At 44.6% G+C, this 23,380-nt stretch overlaps 1 protein-coding gene across 1 annotated transcript in view; it reads right to left on the bottom strand.

The window, feature by feature from the left end:
* AOPEP (aminopeptidase O (putative)) overlaps positions 1 to 23,380 on the bottom strand; it is a 358,819-nt gene that overhangs the window by 90,085 nt on the left and 245,354 nt on the right. Inside the window, 1 exon segment of the mRNA XM_082656731.1 lies at positions 16,980 to 17,040. Within this exon segment, the coding sequence (XP_082512857.1) occupies positions 16,980 to 17,040 (61 nt within the window).

Below are 23,380 nucleotides of genomic sequence, written 5' to 3'. Positions count from 1 at the left end.
AAATTGATCCTTTTTGCTTCTTCTAGAAAGCTCTGTGACCCTACCTTAAGCCAAGTACAGGAACTTCAGGGGGTACATATTGTATGCTAATGGAATTCCTGGCCCCATCTTATTTTCCTAACGTTATTTTCACATTGCTTCAGTTTTCTTATTTTAATTTACTTTTATCATGCTATATTTTGCTTTCTAAGAGTTTGCTTAACTCTCTTTTGAACAAGGAGGAGTATAAATAAATAAAATATTCTGGGTTTATTTTTTCTTTCTTTAAATGTCTTTTTCTCTTTTGGAGGGAGGAAGGGGGTCTGAAAAAAATTTTATGGTTCTAGTATTTCGCTCCATTAACACTTAGAAGTGACGTATAGAAGGTAAGGACTTATGATTATACCCTATTTATAAAATTTGAGGAAAAGAACTGTTAAAAAAATAAAGCCAAAAAGAAATATAATACTATACAAACATCACAGAGGACTAATATAAAAATGTTAACCAACCAAGTATTTTATCACTTTTGATATCAAAACCAGAGGAACATATAGACGGGTTATTCACTTAACGAACACATTGAGTTTGCCTACTGCAAAACAGAGCACTAGACTTTGTGAACACAAAGATGAATAAGACACCATCCCTGTCCTCAGGAGACTAGTATGACCAGGCGGTAAGGCGGCATGGTATAAAGAGTGCGCAGACAGCCTGTCTGGGTTTGAATCCAGGCTCTGCCACATATTAGCTGTCTGACCTCTTTAAGCCTCTTTCTCATAGAGTTGTGAAGATCAAATGACACATGCGATGTGCTTACAAGAGAAGGCAGTTGTTACTTATCAAAAGTGTAGACTACCAGAACTGAGAAGCAACACAACGTCACTAGAAGCTGGAGGAAAGTGACCTGAAGACAAAAAAAAGTGCTGAAGTACTACATATATCAGAGACCGTGGAACCTCAGAACTGGTAGAAAGAACCAGAGTGGCCAGTTTTGTACAAGATTAAGTTTACAAAGCACTTCCACATATAGACTGTTCTGTTTGTTTCTCATACTGTCCCATCTTCAGGATGAAGAGACTGAGTCTCAGGGAAGTATAGTGCTTTTAATATCTCATACTGTGTGGCCCTTAGACCTCCCGGCTGGAAATGTAGTGTTCTTTCTACTCTAGCATGAGAGCTTAGGGAACATCTAGCCCGACTGTCTCGCTTTAAGATATTTGCTTATTATGTGGATCAGATCAACCATTCATTAAAACACAGCCCGTAAAATATAATCCCATACCATAAAGGTCTATTGAAACAGACATTTTAGAAAACAGGTATAAGTATATCCTCCTCAATCCCCATATGACTGCAGTTCTTTACAGGCACTTAACATTCTTGGACACTATAATCTTAAAGAGTTTCACAGGTGAAATATAAAATTATGGAGATGTGGTTTTAGATCAGTTGTTGCCAACCCCTGACTGCTCATTAGAATCACCAGGAGGGTTTACAAATCCTAGTGCCCAGGAGGCACTCCAGACCACTTAGATTCACATCTTCGAAAGTGGGCCCCAGGCATCAGTCAGTTTACAAGTCCCCCCCTCCCCGACCAGGGATTCCAACGGGCAGCCTGTGTTGAGAACCACTGGTTTGGATCATTTTAATGATGACCCATCTCTAATAGGTTACTATGAAGAAATTCCAGGCGTTTGAGAGACATCTAAATTTCAAGGTCAATGCCACAGAGGACAGCCACCTATTGTGTTCTATTACAATAAGTCCCTTTGGGCAGATGGCAGACACAAAGCTGGACAGGATGGGCTGTCAGGCTGACCTAGGGTAGCATTTCCTATAGCTTACTCTTAGGGATAAACTTCAGGGCAAGATTACTTAAGCGTGCCCGTGTGCACGCACACACACACACACACACACACACACAACACACACACACAAGAATTAAAAAGAAGTGGAAATGGAAGATCTCAACACTACCCAGAAGGAAGGCAAGAATGGATGGATATTTGACTGTCTATAGAGTTTTTTCCAGGTTCCTGGTTAATATGATTCTGGATCCTGACTGAAAGAGCATAGATCCTCGTCTTCAGGGACCCTGATTTTAGTGCTGACCTGGAATTCTGTATACAGGAGGTGGTATTTCCCACTCCTCCCCCGTGAACAATGCTCTAATTATGTTGATGGCTGCCACACATTCCCTGGAAACAAGCATTTTGCATTTGGAAGATTGCTGGCTAGGATTAGGGGACAGTGGCTACCAATGGAAAAGACCCTTTGCTGCGTGCAAAAGCTACTGTTTCACGCAGAAGGCAACCCGGGTAGCTTGAGTCTTGGGTACCGTGCTCTAACCAAATGGGCTTCCTTGTTCAGGAAAGACACACTACATCAATGCTACAGGGAAACTACTCTGGCAAAATGCCTTATATTATTTATTTATTATTAATTATTATTAATCCCAATCAGGGATTGAACCCGGGCTCCGGCAGTGAAAGTGCCAAGTCCTAACCAGTGGACCACCAGGGGATTCCCGTGATATTAGTCACTAATTTAAAACACAAACCTATATGTTAACATTTCACTAGCTTGAAAAGCAAATACTCACGTCTGGGTCCCTTTGGTTATTCCCTAAACTGGAATGGGTGTGGTATCTGTAAGTGGGTGCACATGGAGTGCCCGTGCTCCCTGGAGTCTGTGGCCCTTGGCATGTCTATTTTTCTTTTTCCAACATTTCTATCTTTAAAAATCTTGGCACTCAGACTCTGTTGCCTATCATCTGGTCTCCCAAAGGAACCCCATGAAGTCACAATTTGCAAAGTCACAAGAGGAATGGGCCTAAGTCATCCGACCTCTGTAGAGAAATAGGATCACACACGTACATACGTATACACACACAGTGTAGGAAGAACAAAATTCATCACAACTGGGGGGAGATGGCTGTCCCAAATGTAAATAATATACGAAAAAAGCTATTTTCCAGAATGTGTGTTCACCAAACATTTAGATCCATGTAAGAGATGTTCCAGAAGAACAATGGGAAGGGCCAGAATTAATTGGCTGCTAATCTCTACTTTCTGTAGGATGTTTCCTCCAGCGGTGGATTAAATCAGTGTTTAATGCTACACAGGCCCAGCTGTGTCCATATTAGGAAATCCTGAGCTCACATCTCTCTCTCTCTCTCTCTCCCCATGAAAAGAGGAGGTATCCTCCCTCCCTTTGCTCTGCTTCCACCCCCTGCATGTGTAGGTGGGAGAGTAGGAGCCTGGGAATGTGAACTTGATCCACCATTGGTCAGCCAGGCAGTAAACTCTCATTGTTCTTTAGATACCAAACGTAACTTCTTTCTAGTAGGGATAAACCCAGCCATTCTGCACACAACACAGCTTTTGTGCTCAGTAGTATGAGATGGAAAAGAACCGCAAAGAACGTTAGCGCTTCATTAGACTCATAAACCTCTCTTAATATGCAGAATTTAAGAATCCACCCAGCTAATGTATATTCATACTAATATTAGGTACGTTAGAATCTCAAACCTAACAATCTTCTGGTCACTTGATTGTTTTTATAATTATGGATTTCAATTTACAGTTTAAATCCTGTGGTCTGTTTTAGCTTTGCCTTCTATTTGAGCACTTCCTATTTCACTACCTTGCTCTCAGGTTCAAGGGCACTGGAAATCATGCTAGTGTACAACCAAATATGCTGTTGCTGTTTTCGGCGCTGGCTTGTGAATGTGGCTTAAGTACCTCTGTACAAAGCCATATGTAATGGGAAATACACACCTGAGAACTTAGACCTAGGCACCCTCCATTCTTGCCATCTAGAAGCTATGTAACCCTGAGCATGTCACACAACCCTTAGGAAACCTGCCTCGCAGAGCTGTACTGAGGACGAAATGAGATGGTGCATAAAGGGAGAGGCACCAAGTAGACCAGTAAATGCTAATTCCCTTCCTCTTTCCCCTCAGAAGCAAACGCCGGTCTCGTATTATGAACCTAAGTAATCTTTGAAAGGTCTCAAAATAATCGAGTTGTGACATCCTAATAAAAACCCACCACACTGACACGATGCCACTGGACAGAGCCTGCAGAGATATGACAAGTCTGAGGCGCTGCAAACCACTGCCTGTCCCTTCCCAAAGGACTGGTGGACAAAATGGAGCAAGTTCTCTTCCTCGTATGCCTGATTATAAAGGAGATTGTGCTGTTTCTGACCCCACCTCGCTCAAAACAATAAGCCCACTGTTGTTACAGAAAGACCGTAAAATGAAATTTGATATTTCTACATTCTTCTCTGAAGATACCAGCACGATCTGGTGCTAGATGCAGAAACATCTAAAATCCTAATAGTAGCTACATGCATTTAAAACCAATATAATAATTCAGAACTTGGGCTTTCTAGTTAGACAGATTTGCTTTTCCTCATCTATAAAATGGGTATAATAATGATGTCAGTCTTAGAGAGCTGTGACTAGAAAAAGTATATAGCAATTACGTATAATGTACTGAGCACCGTACTCAATAAAATGCACCTACTCAGTAAAATGATAGCCCTTTTTTCATTCTGGATATTCTAATAGGCAAAATAGTATACCCCAGTGCACTGTGGGGAGGGGAGAAGGATTAAATAAAAAATACAATTCTATAGGGAGTTACACTACCTATATATTCTTGGATTTACCCATTTACAGTTTAATTCACTATAAGTATTTATGCCAAACCCAGGCAGACATCCCTCAATTACAAAATCAATGACAGTGTTGAAGAAATACAAGTTGAGAAGCAGAGAACCAGTGAGAACTCAGGAGAAGCCAACTTTGTAATAAATACAACCGAGAAGAGTCTTAAAGAGAATGTGTTTTTGGTTGGCCGCACAAAATATGAAGTTTCAGCACGCAGAGCTGAGGGAAAAGGGAGAGAGCACAGAGGGAAAAGGAGGTGGAGTGCTTGGAGCAAAGGCCAAACGAGCCACTGGACCTGGGGGGTGACTTCTCCCCAGGGCAACAGGCCACAGGGATGAAGGGGCTCTCTCCAGTCTAGTCGCCTTGTCACTTGTGCCCCTAGAGTCTCAGTCCTCCATTCTGATGTATTGACTCTGGCCTAGCTCCCATGCATTTTCATGCCAATAAAGTTGCTGAAATTAAGAACCGAACTGTGACTCTTCGGGGCATAAATAATATCATATTGTGAAGTCTGGGCTGATAACAACCAGGATGCCCTTAACACTCTTAAGAAAAACCATCTGATCTATGATGCCCTCGATGTGGTTTGAAATTTCCCTCGGCCTACAAAGGAAAATATTTTTAGCATGTAGCACAGTTTGTAACAGACATATAAATGCACTGAAAATATAATTTTAGGAAAGCATCTGGGTTTAATCATTTCTTGTTATACCTCAACACCTAATAGGTTCTACTTTCTCAGTATAAGGAGCACTGCAACATTCTGCTACAAACTATGCAGCAATCACTGTAGCAATTTCTCATAAATATTTCATTATTGGCTCTGTTTTTATTTTTAAAGTGGCAAATACTCTGATTTAACTATAAAAGCAGCCTAAAAAGGAAGTGCTCCTTCTGGAGCATTTGCCCCCAATGTTTTCCCCTCCTTCAAAAAGCAACCTAGAATTCACTGGACGAAGTTTCCCAAGGTCATTTGGACAACAGACATATACCAGTACTTGCTTTTATGTCTCAAAATGTATCCTAGCAATAGTTGCCACGGTCCAAGGTGAAACTCACCTGCAGTTTTTATTGATACGCAGGAATTTTAAGTCATTAACAACCCTACCAAAATTTTTTTCATCTCCTGAGGGTCAAACAGGTTAATATCTGTGAATAATTGATTTTAATCAGTAGCAAGTGCCTATCCTTCAATGATCAACCAGCATAAATGCTCTGGCAGATTGATTATTACTTAAGATTTCTCCCAATAACCTTTCATATAGCAATTTTCCAGTGGAAGAGAAAAGAAAGGCATGAACAGGGTTTTTTTTTTTGATAGTGTACGTTTGTAAAACACCACTCAGGACAAAACATATGAAAACTCTCCCGATATCACTCCTAACTAAGGGCAAGTTTTCAGTCTGAGGGCAATTCAACAGATTCCTGGAGAGGAAAGGAAGACACTCAGAGGAAAAGTAAATTCCAACTTCCTCCTTTCAGAGGTAACCAGGAGCTGAGGCCTCAGCGAGGTACTAGGCACAGCATACGGTGACATGAGGCTCAAAGTGGCTGTGACTTTCACCTAGGCCTGTTCCCCTCATTCCCCAAAGAAGCAGTGAGGACTCAGAGAAGACGAGTGGCTCGCCCACAGGCACACAGCTTAGTGGTGCAGGGCTCTCTCCAAAGCTGTATCTAATGTATCAGTTATCTCCTTCATCCAACATAGACGATTACAGAACAAAACTTCACTACCGCATGCTTTGTGAAGACAGCACATTGCATATAACACGCTTGACTCTGCTCCTCCATCCAGCCTCCACTCTTGTTCACTAACCTCAGAATAATGCAGCTTTGCATTTTATGCATCAGATTGTCCGAATCCCACTCAGAGTGTGATGGTAGCAATTATAACTAGACAGGATCAGAAGCAGAAAATACTGAGCTTGTAAAGGCCCAAAGCGGAGGATTGACCTGGAAGGATGGGGTCTTCTGCTGAATGAGCTGAACACGCTCGTTACCAAGCGCCAATAAATCCTGGAGAACTGCCATTTGGAGATATGTGTGACACGAACGCTGCCCTGTTTTAAACACGCATTTGGATTTGGACAGTCTGACAATCATTGACTGTTACCCTGACCTGTGATACACTTGCTGGTTGGCTGCCACTGGGCTGTGCCACTGACACTCTCCTCCTCTGGGTCAGCAGAGGGGACAAACGAAGGCAAAAGCCAGGGACTCTAGTTGGCATTTGCTTTTGAAAGCAAATAAGCAGATATGGGAACCATCCCTTAAATGCTTTAGAAGGTACATAAAGACACTTTTTTGTTCAACCAATTGCTTTTTCTCACTTGTTGTTTTGGCCACCGGGTATTTATTATTTAATTTGGTTTCCAACTCAAGAGAGGAATAGTTGTATCTATCTTTCCAAAGACAATAGACCTAATCTCTACACACACTTGCATTCATTCACTCCAAAAAAGATACCAGCTCTTCAGTACAATAATGCCCCGTACTTTCTTTTTTTTTTTTTTTTTTTTTTTTGCGGTATGTGGGCCTCTCACTGTTGTGGCCTCTCCCGTTGCGGAGCACAGGCTCCGGACGCGCAGGCTCAGCGGCCATGGCTCAGGGGCCTCGCCACTCCGCGGCATGTGGGATCCTCCCGGACTGGGGCACGAACCCGCGTCCCCTGCATCGGCAGGCAGACTCTCAACCACTGCGCCACCAGGGAAGCCCTGAATGCCCCATACTTTCTATGCAAAATATTTTGTCAGACATACAGGGCTACCATTTAGATATATATAAATGGAAGAGGGTCGTGTATACCTGTGACACATGAAAAGCCCTGGAATGTGAGATTCACATTACTGTACACACAAAGCACATTTTTTTTTGGCCCTGTAAAGAATAGAAATGAACATATTCAGGCAAAATAGCGGTCATTAATTAATTCAAAATCATCCCTGCTCAGGCTTTCTGCTGTATTCATTTATTATCTCTTTATATGTCTTGTAAAAACTAAGTCAAGAATGGGACCAAACTAATTTGGATTAAAAGCAACTCTGCTAAAAATATAAAATGTCTTAGGTAGACTGAGGACTCAGGGTCCTAGAGCGAAGCCCTGGCTCTGCCATTAACTAGGGCTATGAGCTTGGGCACAGCTACCCCACAGATGAACAGATGAGCTCTTCTCCAAGACTTGCTCCTACCAAGGATTCTAAAGCAGACTGAAAGTCCTGCAACACCAGAAAAGCCTAAAATTTAACCATGAAGCAATAGAGGCCACACCCAAGAGATATGTACCACGCAGATATTAAATGTACACCTATTTTATACGACATGATGGCTCTCCACAAAAGAGGAGAAAAGAGCCCCACGTTCTAAAAGCAGCCAAGTGTTCCTAATAGCTTTTGTTGTCAGCAGGTGCTCTGGCAGCAGAGATGGGCAGAAATCCCGTGAGCACTGTGAACGGCCATAGCAGGAGCTGATGCCCCCAGGCCTGGGATGCAGATCTGAACACCAGCATGTACAATGATGCCGTGCGATGTCAAAGAGTCAAGGAGGCCTGCGTGTGTGTGCACCCACGTACACAACTCACTGCACTGCTAGGTCTCAGGGCTTTCCCCCAGGTGTGGGAAGAGCACGATGCAAATATAGAATAACGTGCCTTTGATGAAGAGTCTACCAGAGTACGTCTTCAGCCTAATAGAGAGAATGGGGGCAGTTCTTAAAAGGCAGAACTGAATGTCTTTTCTATTGACAAAAGGTTTGTAATCCGAAGTTGAAATCCTTGTCGTAGTTCTTTGAGTTTACCTTGTTCCTTCTTTCTAAAGATCTCTCTCTATGAAACAGATAAAGCAATGCTCAGGGAGATCCTGTTAAACAGAATCACTCTTTGCAAGAGCTACAGTGTCCTTATGTAAGTGAATCTTTCTGTGGGTGCACAATATGTATGAACCTGAAGAACAGGTAATGCCTGTGTGTTCAAACATGACCCACCAGTCACTGCACCTTGAGGACCATCACATGGGCTCCCTTGCACAATAAGCTGGCCAACTTGTGACCAAGAGGGGGCAGGGGGGATGGGGGTGGTACAGCCGAGTCTCCAGCCTCCAAGCATGTTGTCTTCTAATGGACTTGGCCTCCTGGCTGAACTTGGCAAATACAGAAGTCAACCTCTACGGTTCCCCATAGGTCTCAAACTCAGAGCAGAGGCCCCCTGAGCACACCTTGAACAATGGTTGGTTTGCAGATGCTCCCACAAACCATGGGCTCCTGGGCAGGGATTGTGCCCTTTCAGCTTTGTTATGTCCACGGCCCAGCGCAAGGCTAGGCATATTGGTTGAATGAATAAACTAAACCACAAAGCCAAATATTTGGATTGCTCAGGAAGAACATAAACGTGAAGGCCTCTAAGAGTTTAGATGGTACTCGGCAAAGAAGGAGAACCCTTTTCACAGAATATATTTCAGAAGATGACATAATTATGGATTCTATCAGTCGGTCCCAGCCCTCCTTATGGCGATCCTCATTCAGAGGGTGTGGCCTGAGTCTGGGACCTGTAGTTTTTTTTGTTTTTTTTTGCGGTACGCAGGCCTCTCACTGTTGTGGCCTCTCCCGTTGCGGAGCACAGGCTCCGGACGCGCAGGCTCAGCGGCCACGGCTCACGGGCCCAGCCGCTCCGCGGCATGTGGGATCTTCCCGGACCAGGGCACGCACCCCTGTCCCCTGCATCGGCAGGCGGACTCTCAACCACTGCGCCCCCAGGGAAGCCCCTAATGATGCTTTTTTAAAGTATCCATGTAAATGAATAGCTTCTAGACATAAAATTTCAAAAGTTGAAAACCAAGGAGCAAAAGTCTCTCTAACTGTGCCTCTCACTCCACGAGACTCCCTAGTACCTGCGTGGAGGGGAAAGACTTGGCCCTTCATCCAGGGAGTTTTCTTTCCAGCAAGGCTGCTGGCCCACCTGTCCAGGTATCTAACTGCCACTCAAGCACTAGCACTCTTTCTACGAGCCTTCGGTGCATTTTGTGAGAACTCTTCATCATCACGTTCAGCCCTGTGCAGTCTGGCTGTGTCCTGCCTTACTAATCAATCCGCTTCGCAGATCCTGCTCTCCATGCAAAGTGGGCAACAATAAACTACTTCCTAAGAAGGAAAATGGAGAGGGAGAGATCGCTGTTCCAAATGATAGTCAAAATGCATTCACCTGATGTATTTTATCACTATGAGTTGCATTCACCTGTCTATTTTGGGGGGTGGAATCGCCTTGGTTAGAGTGTGGCAGGGGCCGGGGCTGGGGCAAGTGAGCTGAGAGTGAGAGTAAGGCTCACTTAGGAGGGTGGGTCCTTTCCTCCGCTCCTCCCCCCGGGAAGTTGCCTCCATTCCCCTTGTCCTGAGGCACGACCCACAGAGCCTTAATCATGCTATGACAAGCTAGTTAGTCAACACCTCCCCTCACCCCCATCACTGAGATCTGACTCTGCCCCATGCTGCTCAAACATGCACACTTAGTTTCCACCACTAGACGCTGAACGTCACTCCCCCTGCCTGAAATGACCTTCTCCCCTACCTGTCCTTCAAGACTGAACTTTAAATGGTACCTCAATCCTTTCTGCTTCCACAAATGCAAAATGACCTCTTTCTTCCCAACCCTAAAAGTGAGTTAGTTTTACACCACTCACGGCTCTCTGCCTTAGGTCGGTTATTTGCGTATCTATTTTTCCCACTGAATTATTAAGCATCCTGAGGGTGAAGCCTGTGTTTCTCTCATCTTTGAGTCATGCACAGTCCCTGGTAAAGGATAGATATACGGGCAACATTCACAGAAAGAAGGGAAGGGGCAGGGAAGGAAGGCACCAGGGAAGGGGCAGGAAGGAAGGGGCTGGGAGGTATGATTTCAGATCCTGGAAGAAGCGTCCCCTAGCAAATCTCATCCACCTGGTCTGGGATGCTTGACAGTTTTGTCGAAGCCTAAGATCTGACACAGTTACAAAGGAAATCTTCAAGGGAGAGGAGACACTTTTAATCCTTACTATTCACTTGGTGTCTAGTCATAGATTACTGTGAATGAGATTCAAATTCTTTCTGGAAATCAGGTTTTGAAAGGGAGAGAAAAGAAGGAAAGAGACAGTGCTTTCATTTGGGGCACCAAAGGAAAATGTCTCCTGTTTCACAGTGCCTTACACTGTGAAGAGGTCAATACATTTGGACAGTGTCAAATCGGATGTCCCCCCAATAATACACAACACCTGGCACAGACCTTCGATTACCTACTTCTCCCTGGGAGAATGGACTCTTCCTTCCCACATTTGTCTCTCATTTCATCAGAGACTTTAAATTTTTGTGGACAGGATGCTAATGTCATTTGGGACCAAAAAAAATTACATCCAAAGCATATTCATTTATAAGGGAATAAAATACAGTATGGTTGACTTGAGTGATTTTTATAGGTCACTTTGAAAGGATTCACAAGAAATGTGGAACTAATCAGAGAAATATTGGGAATCAGCATTATTGTGGGCTAAACTTGTACCCTCCAAATTGACATGTTGAAGTCCTAGCCCCCAGTTCCACAGAATGTGACTGTGTTGGAGACAGGGCCCATAAAGAGGTGATTAAAGGAAAATGAGATCACATGGGTGGGACCTCATCCAATCGGACGGGTGTCCTTATAAGAATAGGAGATTAAGACACAGCTCTCTACACACACAGAGGAAAGACCGTGTGAGGACACAGCAAGAAGGAGGCCATCGGCAAGCCAAGGAGAAAGGTCTTGGGAGAAACCAAACCTGCCTGCACCTTGATCTTGGACTTCCATCCTCCAAAACTGTGAGACAATAAATGTCCGTTGTTTAAGCCACCTAGTTTGGTATTTTGTTATGGCAGCCTGAGCTAACTAATATGCGCACAAAGCCACAGATGCCAGAAATAAAGAAAATTAGGCTAAAAATGAAAGTATTTCAATAAAATCTCTCCTCGTCTCTTGTGACTGCCAAGCAGTATATCACTCTGTGGAGCTTGTGGGAAGAGGGGCCGTCACTTCGATGAACGCTGACAGTGGTGACTCATCGACAATGCAGGCCCTGCCCCAAGTGAGGACAGAGAACGTATCTCCAAGGATCCCCGACAAGATGTTTAGTCACTTAGAAATTGTTAATCTAACCACTGAACAAGAATGACAGCAAAATTACTAGGAGCCCAAAACCCACACCACATTATGGCCACGGCTATTATTGATATAAAAGAACCAAGGATCTCATAACACATATAATTTGAAAAATATGATTTCTCTGGAATTTGCAAAATAACCAGTCTCAGTTTTCTTGAATGACCATTAAATGGAGAATTTTTATAGACACCACTAAGATTAAGCATCCTAATGGGCCTTTAGGTTATGCTGATAATAGTACATAATCTGTGCTAAAAGAAGCCTACAAGTTATTCCTCTAACAAACCACCTGGCTTGCTCTGTGCTAAAAGCACATCACGGCCCCAACGACATGCACCTCTTGCGTCATGTCTTATCAAGTTTCCTCAATTTTGTGACTGCAGCATTTTTCCCTACGAGACTTCACTTTTGCATCATTTGCTTGTGTGGCCTTTGGCAACTTGCAGGTGTTTGTTTAGAAAGGAGAGGCATTTTCCAAGATGACACAATAACCTGATGTTCTAAAGCCTGGGAGCTTGACTCCTGCCTATTTCTAGGATGCTTTATGTGATTGGCCATTACCCACCCTCTCTATCCCCATTGCTGCCACTGCTGCCCGTGACTTTGCCATTGAAGGCTGCTGAGCGCTTTCCCCAAAGAGGAGCCCAAGCCATAGAAGGGCTGTGAGGTTCACCGGCGTTATTGTGTTACTTGTTGGCACCTTGGGAAATGGGTCACCTGGGAGTTGAAATTAAGAGCTGAAGAGAGGCTGGTAATTCGTTCATACCCTTATGAACGCCTGCTGTGAGAGCAGCGTCCGACTCCTCACCCGTGCATTATGATCACCCATGCCATCAGAGCAGATTGAAGGGCGTCTGTGGATTGGCCAGCTCCATCTTTATCCATACATGTGACCAAAATACAGATGATTTCAATGATATCTATTCAGTGAGGGATTTTAAGGCATTATGCACTCAGATTTTAACTCAACTAATAGCTTCAGAGCATCACTATTCAATACGAATATATGCAAGCCACATTTGTCATTTAAAATGTTCTAATTGCCACATATAAAATGTAAGCTGTAACAGCTAAAATTCATTTTAATAATATATTTTCTTGGGTATGTATACATTGGGTTATAATGTATCCGAAGTATAATCATTTCAACATGTAGCCAATATTTTTAAAACTTTAATGATATATTTTACCTTCACTTTTTTGTATAAGTCATCTAAATCTGATGTGTTTTCATAGTCTGTCTCAATTGGATGCTAAATTTGATTCAGAAATGCTTGGTTTGAATTTAGATTTCATAGAATTGACAGTTGAAAAAGTGGATACATTCACACACCCATGTTGTTCCAAACCATGACAGTATTATTAGATTTTCAATTTAAATTTAGATTATATTAAAATTAAACTTCAGCTCATAACTATTTGGAGACTGATAATTATGATTGGGCATATGCCTAGCAGTGGTGGAAAATAAAGTTTAAAAAGGTAGCTTGGGGCAGTTCTGCTGACAGCCTCAAACAGCAAGCCAAAGAGATTGTTCTAAATGGGGAAAAAGTTTCTGGTGAGGAGGGATGTAAGCTGTGTTTGGGGGAAGATTCACTTAGCATTGATGTAGATGATGGATGGAAAGGGTGACAGCTTGGTGGCTAAAAGAGCAACTAGCTACTGCACTAGTCCAAGCAAAATATAATGAAAAAGTGGGGGAGGTGCTAAGAAAGGAAAGAAAATTATAAATTTACATAAGGATATCAGGTAATGTGGGCAGGAAATCAAAGAAAGGGAGGAGTCAGAGAGTTCTGTAACAACTAAAATAAAGAAGTAAAGAGGAAGGGCTGGAGGGAGAAAAGTTATTTCTAACGTATTTGCATAGAAATGTTTAAAAAAAAGATTGGAATATATGTACATATGGGCCGGTGGTGGGAGGAGATCTTTGGGCAAACATGAAAAGAAATAAAAATCTATTTATAGAACTGTCAAATTAGCAGAATGGGCAACTTTCTTAGAAATAACGTATACTATTCCAACAGTCGGGAGGGTCTGAGTAAATTAAATTATGGTACCACTTATTAGAAAGCTATGCAGCTGTTAAAAATCATTGCTCTTGAATTATATCAAGGGATATGGGAAATTGCTTAAGATATATTTTTAAATGAAAACCTTAAGTTTGGATGATAAGATTCCATTTTTTTTTAAAGGATATACATTTACATAATGTAAAGCACAGACAATGTGTGGAAGGACACATACCAGACACAGATTATCTCTGCAGAGTAAGACTGAAAGGGGCAAGAGCTTTTATGTTTTATACTTTGGTAGTGCTTGAACTTGCTACAGAGAACATATCATTTTTATTTTTGAAAAGGGAGACCAGTAAAATGACTGAAAGGATTTCTATCAAAAAATTATCTCTGGGTCATTTTAATTTTCTTATTACAAACTTTTTATATTTCAATATGTAATACTTCTATAGTCAGAAAAAAGTCATAAAAGGAATAATCTATAATTCCAACGACACAATCAATTTTAAGTCTGTTTGCAAAGTCAAAGTTTATAGAGTTGGGTGTTTCTTTAAAGAGGTTTGGATCCAATTTCTTTTACTTCTTTGGGGCTCATGCTTACTTTTATAGCTGCTGAAGCTATTTCCACATTAAAAAAAAATGATTTCCATTCATGTGGGCAGAAAGGAAAATGGAGGCCAACCCCAAGGCAAGCCTTCCTGAGAGAAGACAAAAAGCCTCTGTAACCTGTAGAATGAAAACTTCACCAGTAGAACGTGACTCTTTTGTCGTGAATGACTTCAATTGCTGGTGAACAGAAATTTTCAATGAGAACAAAGAGCATCAGAACGATTTCAGTGCTCTGGTTGTCATTCCAGGCCAAACACACCAGTAACTTTATATTATAATGATGGGGACAAAGAACAAGGTGTTCCATTCACTGTGAGGCTCCTGCAACAAGAGGGCGCAGAGTCTTTCACTGAAGTGGAAACGAGAAGGAACTCTCAAGGAAAGCGAAAAGGGCTGCGAGCAGGTAAATCACCATCAACTGCATAAATAATGGCAGAAAATGGGTGAAGAGATGAAAAGATGCCGTCTGATCATTCACCAATGGAGAGATGTGCACTAAATCAGGGTCTTTTCTGTCTGACGCTGTTGTTTTTACCGAACAGTTAAGCACCCAAGGAAATACCAGTTGGGTCTTAAATACAATTTATAGCCGGGTTGGCCTCATTGCACCTGGCTGTGTTTTGACAGCAGGTTTCGTCAGTTTATAGCGGAGATGCTTGTCTATGCTATAAGCTGTCACTAATGCAACTAGACCTTTGGAAAAAACGTACCGCTCAGAGGCAAATCTCTCCCTTCCACGCACCCCTCCCCCTTTTAATGAAAAGCAAAAGCCTCCTGCTGGTGGCAAAGCCTCTTCTTCTTCAGGGGAAATTAGAGCCTCCTGGGAGCAAGCGGGTCAGTCCCAGTGCTGCAGCCCGAGTGGGGTGCGCCTGCTTCTGGGCACTCGATTAAGGACTCTTTCTTTTCTCTTCCCTCGGGGCTAACTGTTGAACACAGTGGCCTTGTTGTTCTGGGCCAGGAAATGTGGGATTCTGCTCTTTGAGCTCCCAACTCTTCCCAGCTTCCAGGCCCTGCTAAGAATGTCTGGAAGCCTTGCAACAGCCTGGCCTAGGAACACAAGGCAGACGGCTTCGCGGGATACCCAGCCCTCACCTCAGCCTCATCGGAGACAAGAAGAGCAAGGCTTGGCTATTTAGGTTCAGACAAACCTTAACTTTGTTTCCCGGGAGTTTTGTACTCAGCTAGTGGCCTGGTTTGGAAGCCACTGACGTAGAAATCACAGGAGCTCATTATAATATACACGAGTTGAAAGCACTGCCTCCCAGGACCAGGTGCTGCCTTATTCCACCCATTTTGTTTTGCGTGTTTATTCTTCTTCACTGCCAGAAGGACTGGGCCAAAACACAAACAAGTTTTAACAGGTGACATGCATTCCCGAACCGAAGGCAATGCGTCCTTTTTAGGAATGAGCTCATGGTGGCTGGTGGCCGACATTTCCCCCCGTGTGGTAGAACAGGACAAAGATGTGAGTAGAGGGATGAAAAGGTAATGGAGAACAGCCCCTTCTGTTCCTTAATTTCATGGTTCACAGACCTTCATTGACATTCAGACACTCCCAAGGGGAAGCTCATATAACCGGTCATGAAACCAGAAACGAACAGGCTAACAGCGCTGCTTGCCTGGGCCCGGGGCAGAGTTTCTCACCACCTTGGGGGTCCACTCCCAGACGCTAGGGCCCACTATGATGGGTCTGCAGCTGCTCCGGGGGCCAGCCCAGGCTGGGAGAGTTGCAGGCCTACAGGGTCCTTTGACCAGCCGCATCCAGGACTCCACCCTCGGACTTCTCAGGGCCCAGGCTCCAGCTAGGGTCGGCCCTCGGGGCTGCCCTTCAGGCTCCGCGAAGCACAAGACCCGGGGAGCGCGGAAGGGAGAGAAGGCTCCAGGCCGGGTGATCCCCTCGCAGCGAGGGAGGCCTGGGAACCGTCTCTCCCTCAGAGTTGCCCATGGGCTGAAAGGGAGGGAGAGAAGGAAAGCTGAAGGAGGGATGGGTCCCGGTCCCTAAGGCAGAGAAATGAATCTAAACTGCTCCCTCAGATGAGAAGAGCAGCCGGAGGTAGAGATGCACAGCCAGGGGAGGAAGTCGAGGGCAGCCGCACAGGGGTGACGACGGAGAAACTACGGGTACGCCCGGTCCGAGGGACGCGGCAGGCAAGCAAGCTCACGCGTATGTGGCTGCATCCAAATGGCAGAGCTCGAGGCCCGATGGCAGCATTGACCTGCTGCCGGGTGACACCGCCCAAAGTATACGCCACGCTTTGCAAGACCTCATTTAACACTCAGTTCAGGGTCAACCAGAACGTCCACCTACAGCACCACGCTCACTAGAGGCAGAGGCCTGAGGCACACATCACCGTGCAGGCCTAAGCGGGTGGGAGACCATCATTTTCCTGACTCAGGGATATTCCAACTCAGCAAGAGGATTACTTTTGTAAGTATATACAGATAAATCACTGTCATGATGGATACACCAAATATGAAAAGCAAAGTACACAAGCCTTACTGTCCTCCACAGACTCTCGGGAAGCAGTTATCTTAAGCACACCTGTGGTATTCCGGAACTCTCCAGCCAGTCTTGGAAGATGTTTTCAACAGACAACTCAAGCCTTTAAAAATAAAACAACAACAACAAAAAGTAAAGGACTGAAAAAGTTACAGAGCACTCATTACACAGAATGGTTCCAACTGTTCGGGCACATCACCGCATCAATCTTCCAGAGAAATCGGGAGAAAGCGCAACACTGTCGCAGGTTAAAGTGAGGAGGGGGACCCAGTCACATTCAGTACAGCTCCTCTCCAGTCAAAGAGAGTGCACACAATGAAATCTAAGAATCAAAGGCACACCACAATAGGTGCTTTTAATGTCTTGAGAGGAACTTCTTGGTTGGGAGTGCCATTCAAGGAGGATAGGGCATGTTCATGGGACACAGCAGGCGTGACTGCTTCCTGGAAAGAGGTGGAGTAAAGTGAAATCTGAACACTATAGCACTTAGCACACCAAAATGAAATTCCAACTTTATGGTGACCATGGGCTACAGCAAGCAAAAATGATACAAATCATTATTGGAGCCCTGAGAGGCTCACAGCCATGGAGCACACATGGCTTCTGCTGCTTGTTTTCAAGCAGGCCTTCGTTCTGCTTTATCTGAAATATTATGATTGCTTGTTACGTCTGATCCAAAGGAAGCTGAAATCTTTTGGTTTCATGCCCTGCTGATTTAAATACTCCTTAAATGTACTAAGTGTCCAATATTTTTAGGCTCAGCAGACTGTCTTCCTGAAGTTTAAGCCATTCCTCCCTGGCTTCTAGATAATTCTTGCTCATGCCTAGTCTCTCTAACCACAGAGGCCTTCCTGGAGCCTCTCCCAGGCTGTGTGTGTCATACCCACCATGCTTCCTGTCTTCTGTGGCACAGCGTCCGTCAACAGTTTGTGACTGCAATTGATTTGGTTACTTGACTTTTAACTGTCTCCTCACTGGCTCAAAGCTCTCTGAGTCCAGGGTCCAAGTCTGTTTTACTCACTTCCCTAAACCCAGCACTTAAAACAATTCTTGGCATAAGAGAGGATCCCCATAGATATTTTTTATTTGCATGAATGAAAACACATTTCATTGTTGACTCAATAAAGATTATTCCTTTTTAAGTTACTAATCACCTTTCCCAGTAGGATATTCCCAAGTTGTTACGCTCTGTATTCTTTTTTTAATTTTATATACTATATTACATATATGTAATATTCCCTCCTCCCTCCCTTTGGAATTGTAAAGAAGTTGTGCAAAGATACAATGCTGTCTGCATTAGTTAAGGTGCTGAAGGCCAAGTACCCCCCTCACACCTGTGCTGGTTGGGCTTTGGGCTGGACCACAGTGAGAAGGGAGGGAGGGAAGGAGTGGGGTGGGCTTGGGGAATACGGGGCTGACTGATACTGTCCCTTCCTTTGCTTCTCCACTGAGAAGCAAGTCACCTGTGTGCCTCTGTCTTCCCTGCCCAGGGCAAAAGCAAAGATTGCCGAAGGAGGCAACTGTTGCTATTTCAAAACAGAGAAAATACAAAGAGGGAAAGAAACTGGTTTGGATTCATTTTCAAGATGATGCCCACCTGTGGGACGACCAGGCAGGGAAGAGGCCAGAAGTGAATAAGGGGAAGGTGACCACCTCCCTAGGCTGTCTGCCCAGTTCCCAGGTCAGCGGAATTACTGGCTGTGCCTCTATGAAAGGCCAGGTACCACCATCCCTGGGCTTTTCCCCACTATTTCTTGTCATCTAACATCACCACCCTCAGTGCAGATGGCCAAGTCCCCTCTGTAGGCTGTGAGAGTGTGGAAGTGTGTGAGTGTGCTCACGTGCGTGCATGCGTGTGTGCCCTCAGGTGTCTGTGTGTGAGTGTGTGTGCACATGCACGTGGGCCGGGGATGGGGGCGACGAGAAGAGAGGAGGCATCTCTCAGAGCACCTTAAATCAAGATCATGATTCTTTCTTGGTTTCTTGGGCTTGATTTATTTGCTTGGCCATGGAAAGAGGCACTGGAAATGCCCTCAACTGGCATGACTGATCTGCTAGGAGGAGGAAAGTGGGGCAGAAGGGCCACTTAGAGAAGTGTCCAAGGAGACCTGAGGTTGTTTTATTTTCTAGTGACATTGGTGAGGCTGGAAGGTAAGACAAATCTTGTAATTTCCACTGAAGACTATGCTCAGTGGAAGGCCTGTTCTTGTTTGGAACGAATGCAAACCTTCTGCACCTTTGCCTGGCACCCGGGTGGGAAGGGTTGCTGCCCCGGGGTTTGAGCGGCTGTGCAGGCCCTGCTGGCAGTCTAAGTTGTTTGCCCTGATTCAGAAGCAAGGGTCCATTTTCTTCCCTGTCCTTCCTTCACTGGTGCTTCTGTCTAAGCAGCTCATTCATCTACTTCCTTTCCAGCCAAAGAGAGACACTCCTGTGTCCAGGGCCCTGGGGCCAAAAGCTCCCGTCACCCATCCTTCAGGTGATACCCAAGAAGGCAGCAGCAAGTGTCCGACTCGGAACTGAGCTTCATTGTGCCGCGGATTCTAGGAAAACGGGCATTCTTAAACCTGCCACAACTTAAGACAGAGAATTTAGAAAGGATTTAGAAAAAAGCAGTAGTGATGATCAAAGGGCTAAGCACATTGGACCCACAGGGGAGGTCAAGGGAACTGGGATTAAATATCCTGAAGAAGAGAAGTCTGGGGAGTGACTTCAGAGCCATTTTCAAGCGATTTTTACAAAAGATGGTGAACAGCTGTTGTGCATGTCCACGGAGGAGTGAGTAAGAGGACAGGGACATAAATTTCCTTCAGGGAATTTTAGCTTAAAGACACTTCTTTAGCGGTGGCATGGCGGGGGGATGGCATGGAGGAGGGCGGGGGCTGGGGAGTTGAGTCCCGGCATGTTACTAACTGAGGTTCAAGTCTTCACCGGAGAAGACTGAGAACAGGCAAAAGCTTCTCTCTGCGGCAAACATTCGGTGGATGTCTATCAGGCGTGAGGTTCTGTACAAGACCAATATTATTATCCCCATCTTAGAGTTGAGCAAATAAAGGTCCAAGAGACTGAGGGCCTTATGCAGGGCCTCCTAGATGGTGCTTGAAGAGCTGGGATTCAAACTTGTGTTGCCTGGCTGCAAAGCCCTCGCTTTTCTTTCTGCGTTTAATTCAGGAAATTAATCCACAATACATTGGTTCACGATTTATCATGCAGACAAGCCTGCAGGAGGAGAAGGCCTGCGCTGGCTCTCACCAACGCTGACTTCTTGTTCACATCTCTCCTGCTGAAGGTAACCTGGCCGCTGCTGCGGTTGCCCTGCGTGTCCATCCCTCAATTACAGTTCCAAAGAGATAGGGAGACTCTTGGGAGGGGCAGAAGCATGAGGACAGGAGAGTTCATTGTTTAGCTGCATCCAGGAGCAAAAGACACTCTCCTGTGAATGAAGAGAACCTGTGTTTCCAGATCGCTTTCCCCTGGAAAGGTTCAATACATCTTATAACCATTATCACTTCATTCCTCATAATATCCTCGTGAAGTGGGTGTCAATGGTTGTGCGGCTTTTTAGCAGATGGAGAAACTGCAGTATAAGAAGACCAGTCAAAGTCAGCCCAGGCTAAAGAAAGGATCTCAGTTTCTAGACTCCCAGTATCAGCACAGACATCAAACTGCACTGATGCCTGTTTACAGATTCCTAACGTGGAATGAGATGTTAAACTATGAGAGGAAGGTCAAAGCACTAACTCCATCTGCCAGAAACAATTTTTTAAGGTAGTATAAGTAGCCTTACCTCCCAAGGAAATTATGGGAGACTGTTTGAAAATGCTGAACTTTCAGGAAAGAAATGGGCTGTATGTTTTATGAAAAAATATGTACAGAATTTTGGCTGTTTTGATCATAATTACTGAGATGACAGTACAGGTGAATTTTTAGGTCTGAGCTTGGATATATAGCAGTGGCAAAGCTGAAATCTGACTTTTTCAAATCAAGACACTCAGAGTCAGAGCCAAGGGTGAATTTTTCCCCTCTGAGATCATGTGGCTTAAATAATCACAACAGACAAGCAGAAGCATTTCCACTTTGCTGGGATCCAGAACTTACAGGAAATTACTCTTCTGCATGTCTGATCACTATGGAAATTGATTTTATACAGATAGCTAAAAGTACACAGACCCACGACTGCACGCCCTCCATCTCTGTACTAGTGAGCGGTACTTCTGCCTCATTACTGAGACCTCCTGGGTATCTGGAACAGCAAGTTGTTTTACCCTCTGGCAGGAGAGTTCCCTTGCTGTACGCCTACGTCCTGAAAGGCAGCTCTGAGTTTTAGGAGTGGGGTCTCCGGACCCTGTGAGCTCTAAATGTGGTCACGTGTAGTTAATGCTGCAAGGGAGAGAATATGCTGGCCATCCTGCACGACGCTGGCTAGAGAAATAATCTGTGTTTAAGGCTGCGGAAGTGACCAGTTGCTCCTCTCTTCGTAATATTACAGTACATAGAAACAGACCCGGGCGTGCGAGAAAGCAGTATTGCCTGTGGTGTATTGCTTCTTTGGTTGATCTCTGGGGTGGAGTGGCAAGGATGGGGAACTGACTATTAACCAGATCTGCTGCTTGTGCCTATCAACTTGTTGCTGATCAGGAGAAAGGTCTTTATCACTCTTGGCTCTGTCTTCGGCCTCTTGAGATTCTAAAGATCACATTCTATCTGCGCCTCTGAAGGAAAGCGCAAGGCCCGGTAATGTTCCCAGGAACTGAGAGAAGATGGAAAGAATTGGGGAAGTACAGTTCTAGATGGATGAAGGCTTTAGGAGCTTCCATGCTCAGGGTCTGAGACAGAAAATGCTCTTGTTCTGGAATGCAACTTACATTCTGTATGGGTTTTTAAATTTTAGTAATTTACGTTTATAAGTTCCCTCCCTATGTGGCGGGATGCAAATAGTGTATGCCTCAAAGCTTTACACGTGGTTACTTCTTTTCTTGATCAGAGCAAGTCATTTGTGCTTGGGTAGATAATGAAAATTGCTGAGGTAACAGTTACAAACGAGTACTCCCTAGCTTCGTGGGGGAGGAAAAGTACTGAATTAAAACAAACACGTGAATGCACACACACAAACAACAATAGCTGATGAGCAAAGAGAGAACCCGCAGCTGTTGGTACCGCTGGAATATCAGATGGGCAAGGCATGTTGGATATGGTGCTGTTCTACCAGGGCAGACAGGCACCCAGGATTTGTTTGAATCTCCTTCTAAGCACTTCTAGCTTTTTCTTTCCTTGGTCTCATCAGCATTTAAACTGAAACCTCACACTGAAGACGTCTAAAACATGACTTCTCATCTCCGCTCTTCCACTGCAGATACCCTCCCTTCCTTCCCTCTGCCCCATACTGACTCCTGAGACCAAACAACTACCAGCTGGATTTCCAGGGCTTCTACACTCAGCACGTAACTAAGTGGCCAAGAGAGAAAGGTCAGGTCACGCTGGACTCCTCTTTTCAGCTTTCACAACCAATCAACCAAGTCTTAACTGTGGCACCTCCGGAATATTCCTGAGATCTGTTCGTACTCTCAAAGCCCACTGCCACCATCCCACCCACGGCTCCAGCTCTGGATCTCTTGAGTGAACTACTGTACCGGTCTCTAATTGGTCTCCTGACATCTAGTTCTCCCCACCCCCATCTATCTTCCCTGCTGCCTCCCCCGAGTATCTTTCCAACCTGCTGACGGCACTTCCCTACCTAAAACCTTCAGTAGTACCTCTGGCCTGAAGGCTCGAGGCTAGGACTGCTGAACTGTATCTCCATGCACCCAGGACTCTGAAGCTCACCAGAGAACCTCCTACCCTGAGTCATGACCTGTGTCACGTACATCTTCGTCTTCAGAAGTTGACCAGGAGCTCCCTGAGGGCTAGGCATAGAATTGATTCCTTTCTGTTACCTAGTGTCCAGCCTAAAGTCTGGTAAGGGAGGTGCTCAGTAGAGAATGCTAAAATTCATCGAAGCAGGAGAACAATGGAAACGCAGTATGACACAGACGTGCCAGCCCCAGGACCCTAACTGGCTGGTCTAAAGTGAAAGACTGTCCTGTTCGGAACAGCTCACGTGCTTAACAGATGTGCCTGAGGATCGGTTTGCAATGGAGCCAAAGGTTGGAAGCTCCAGGGGTAGGTGTGGGGCCTTTGGAGACCTGGATGAAATTGGTACAACATGCCGCACAGGCAAAAGGGTGAACAGTCTGCTTTAATAGCTGGATTCGATTCTGAGATTAGTTGGCAGGAAAGAAGATGTTTCAGTTTCAAAATATATTCTAGTATACTTGCTGAAATACATTCATTGTAGCAATGAAATCTCCTTAACGCTTCAGGAGAATTTTAAAAAGAAGCTTAAGCCTGCTAGCGAAAAAGTGATCCTAACTGGGCAAGGCGTCCTCTCAGGGGTGAAGGTTGGTGGT

This window comes from Grampus griseus (assembly GCF_964374135.1).
Source record: "Grampus griseus genome assembly, chromosome: 6".
Classification (NCBI taxonomy): Eukaryota; Metazoa; Chordata; class Mammalia; order Artiodactyla; family Delphinidae; genus Grampus; species Grampus griseus.
The sequence above is the reverse complement of the archived record's forward strand: the minus strand, read 5'-3'. Positions and strand labels throughout refer to the sequence as shown.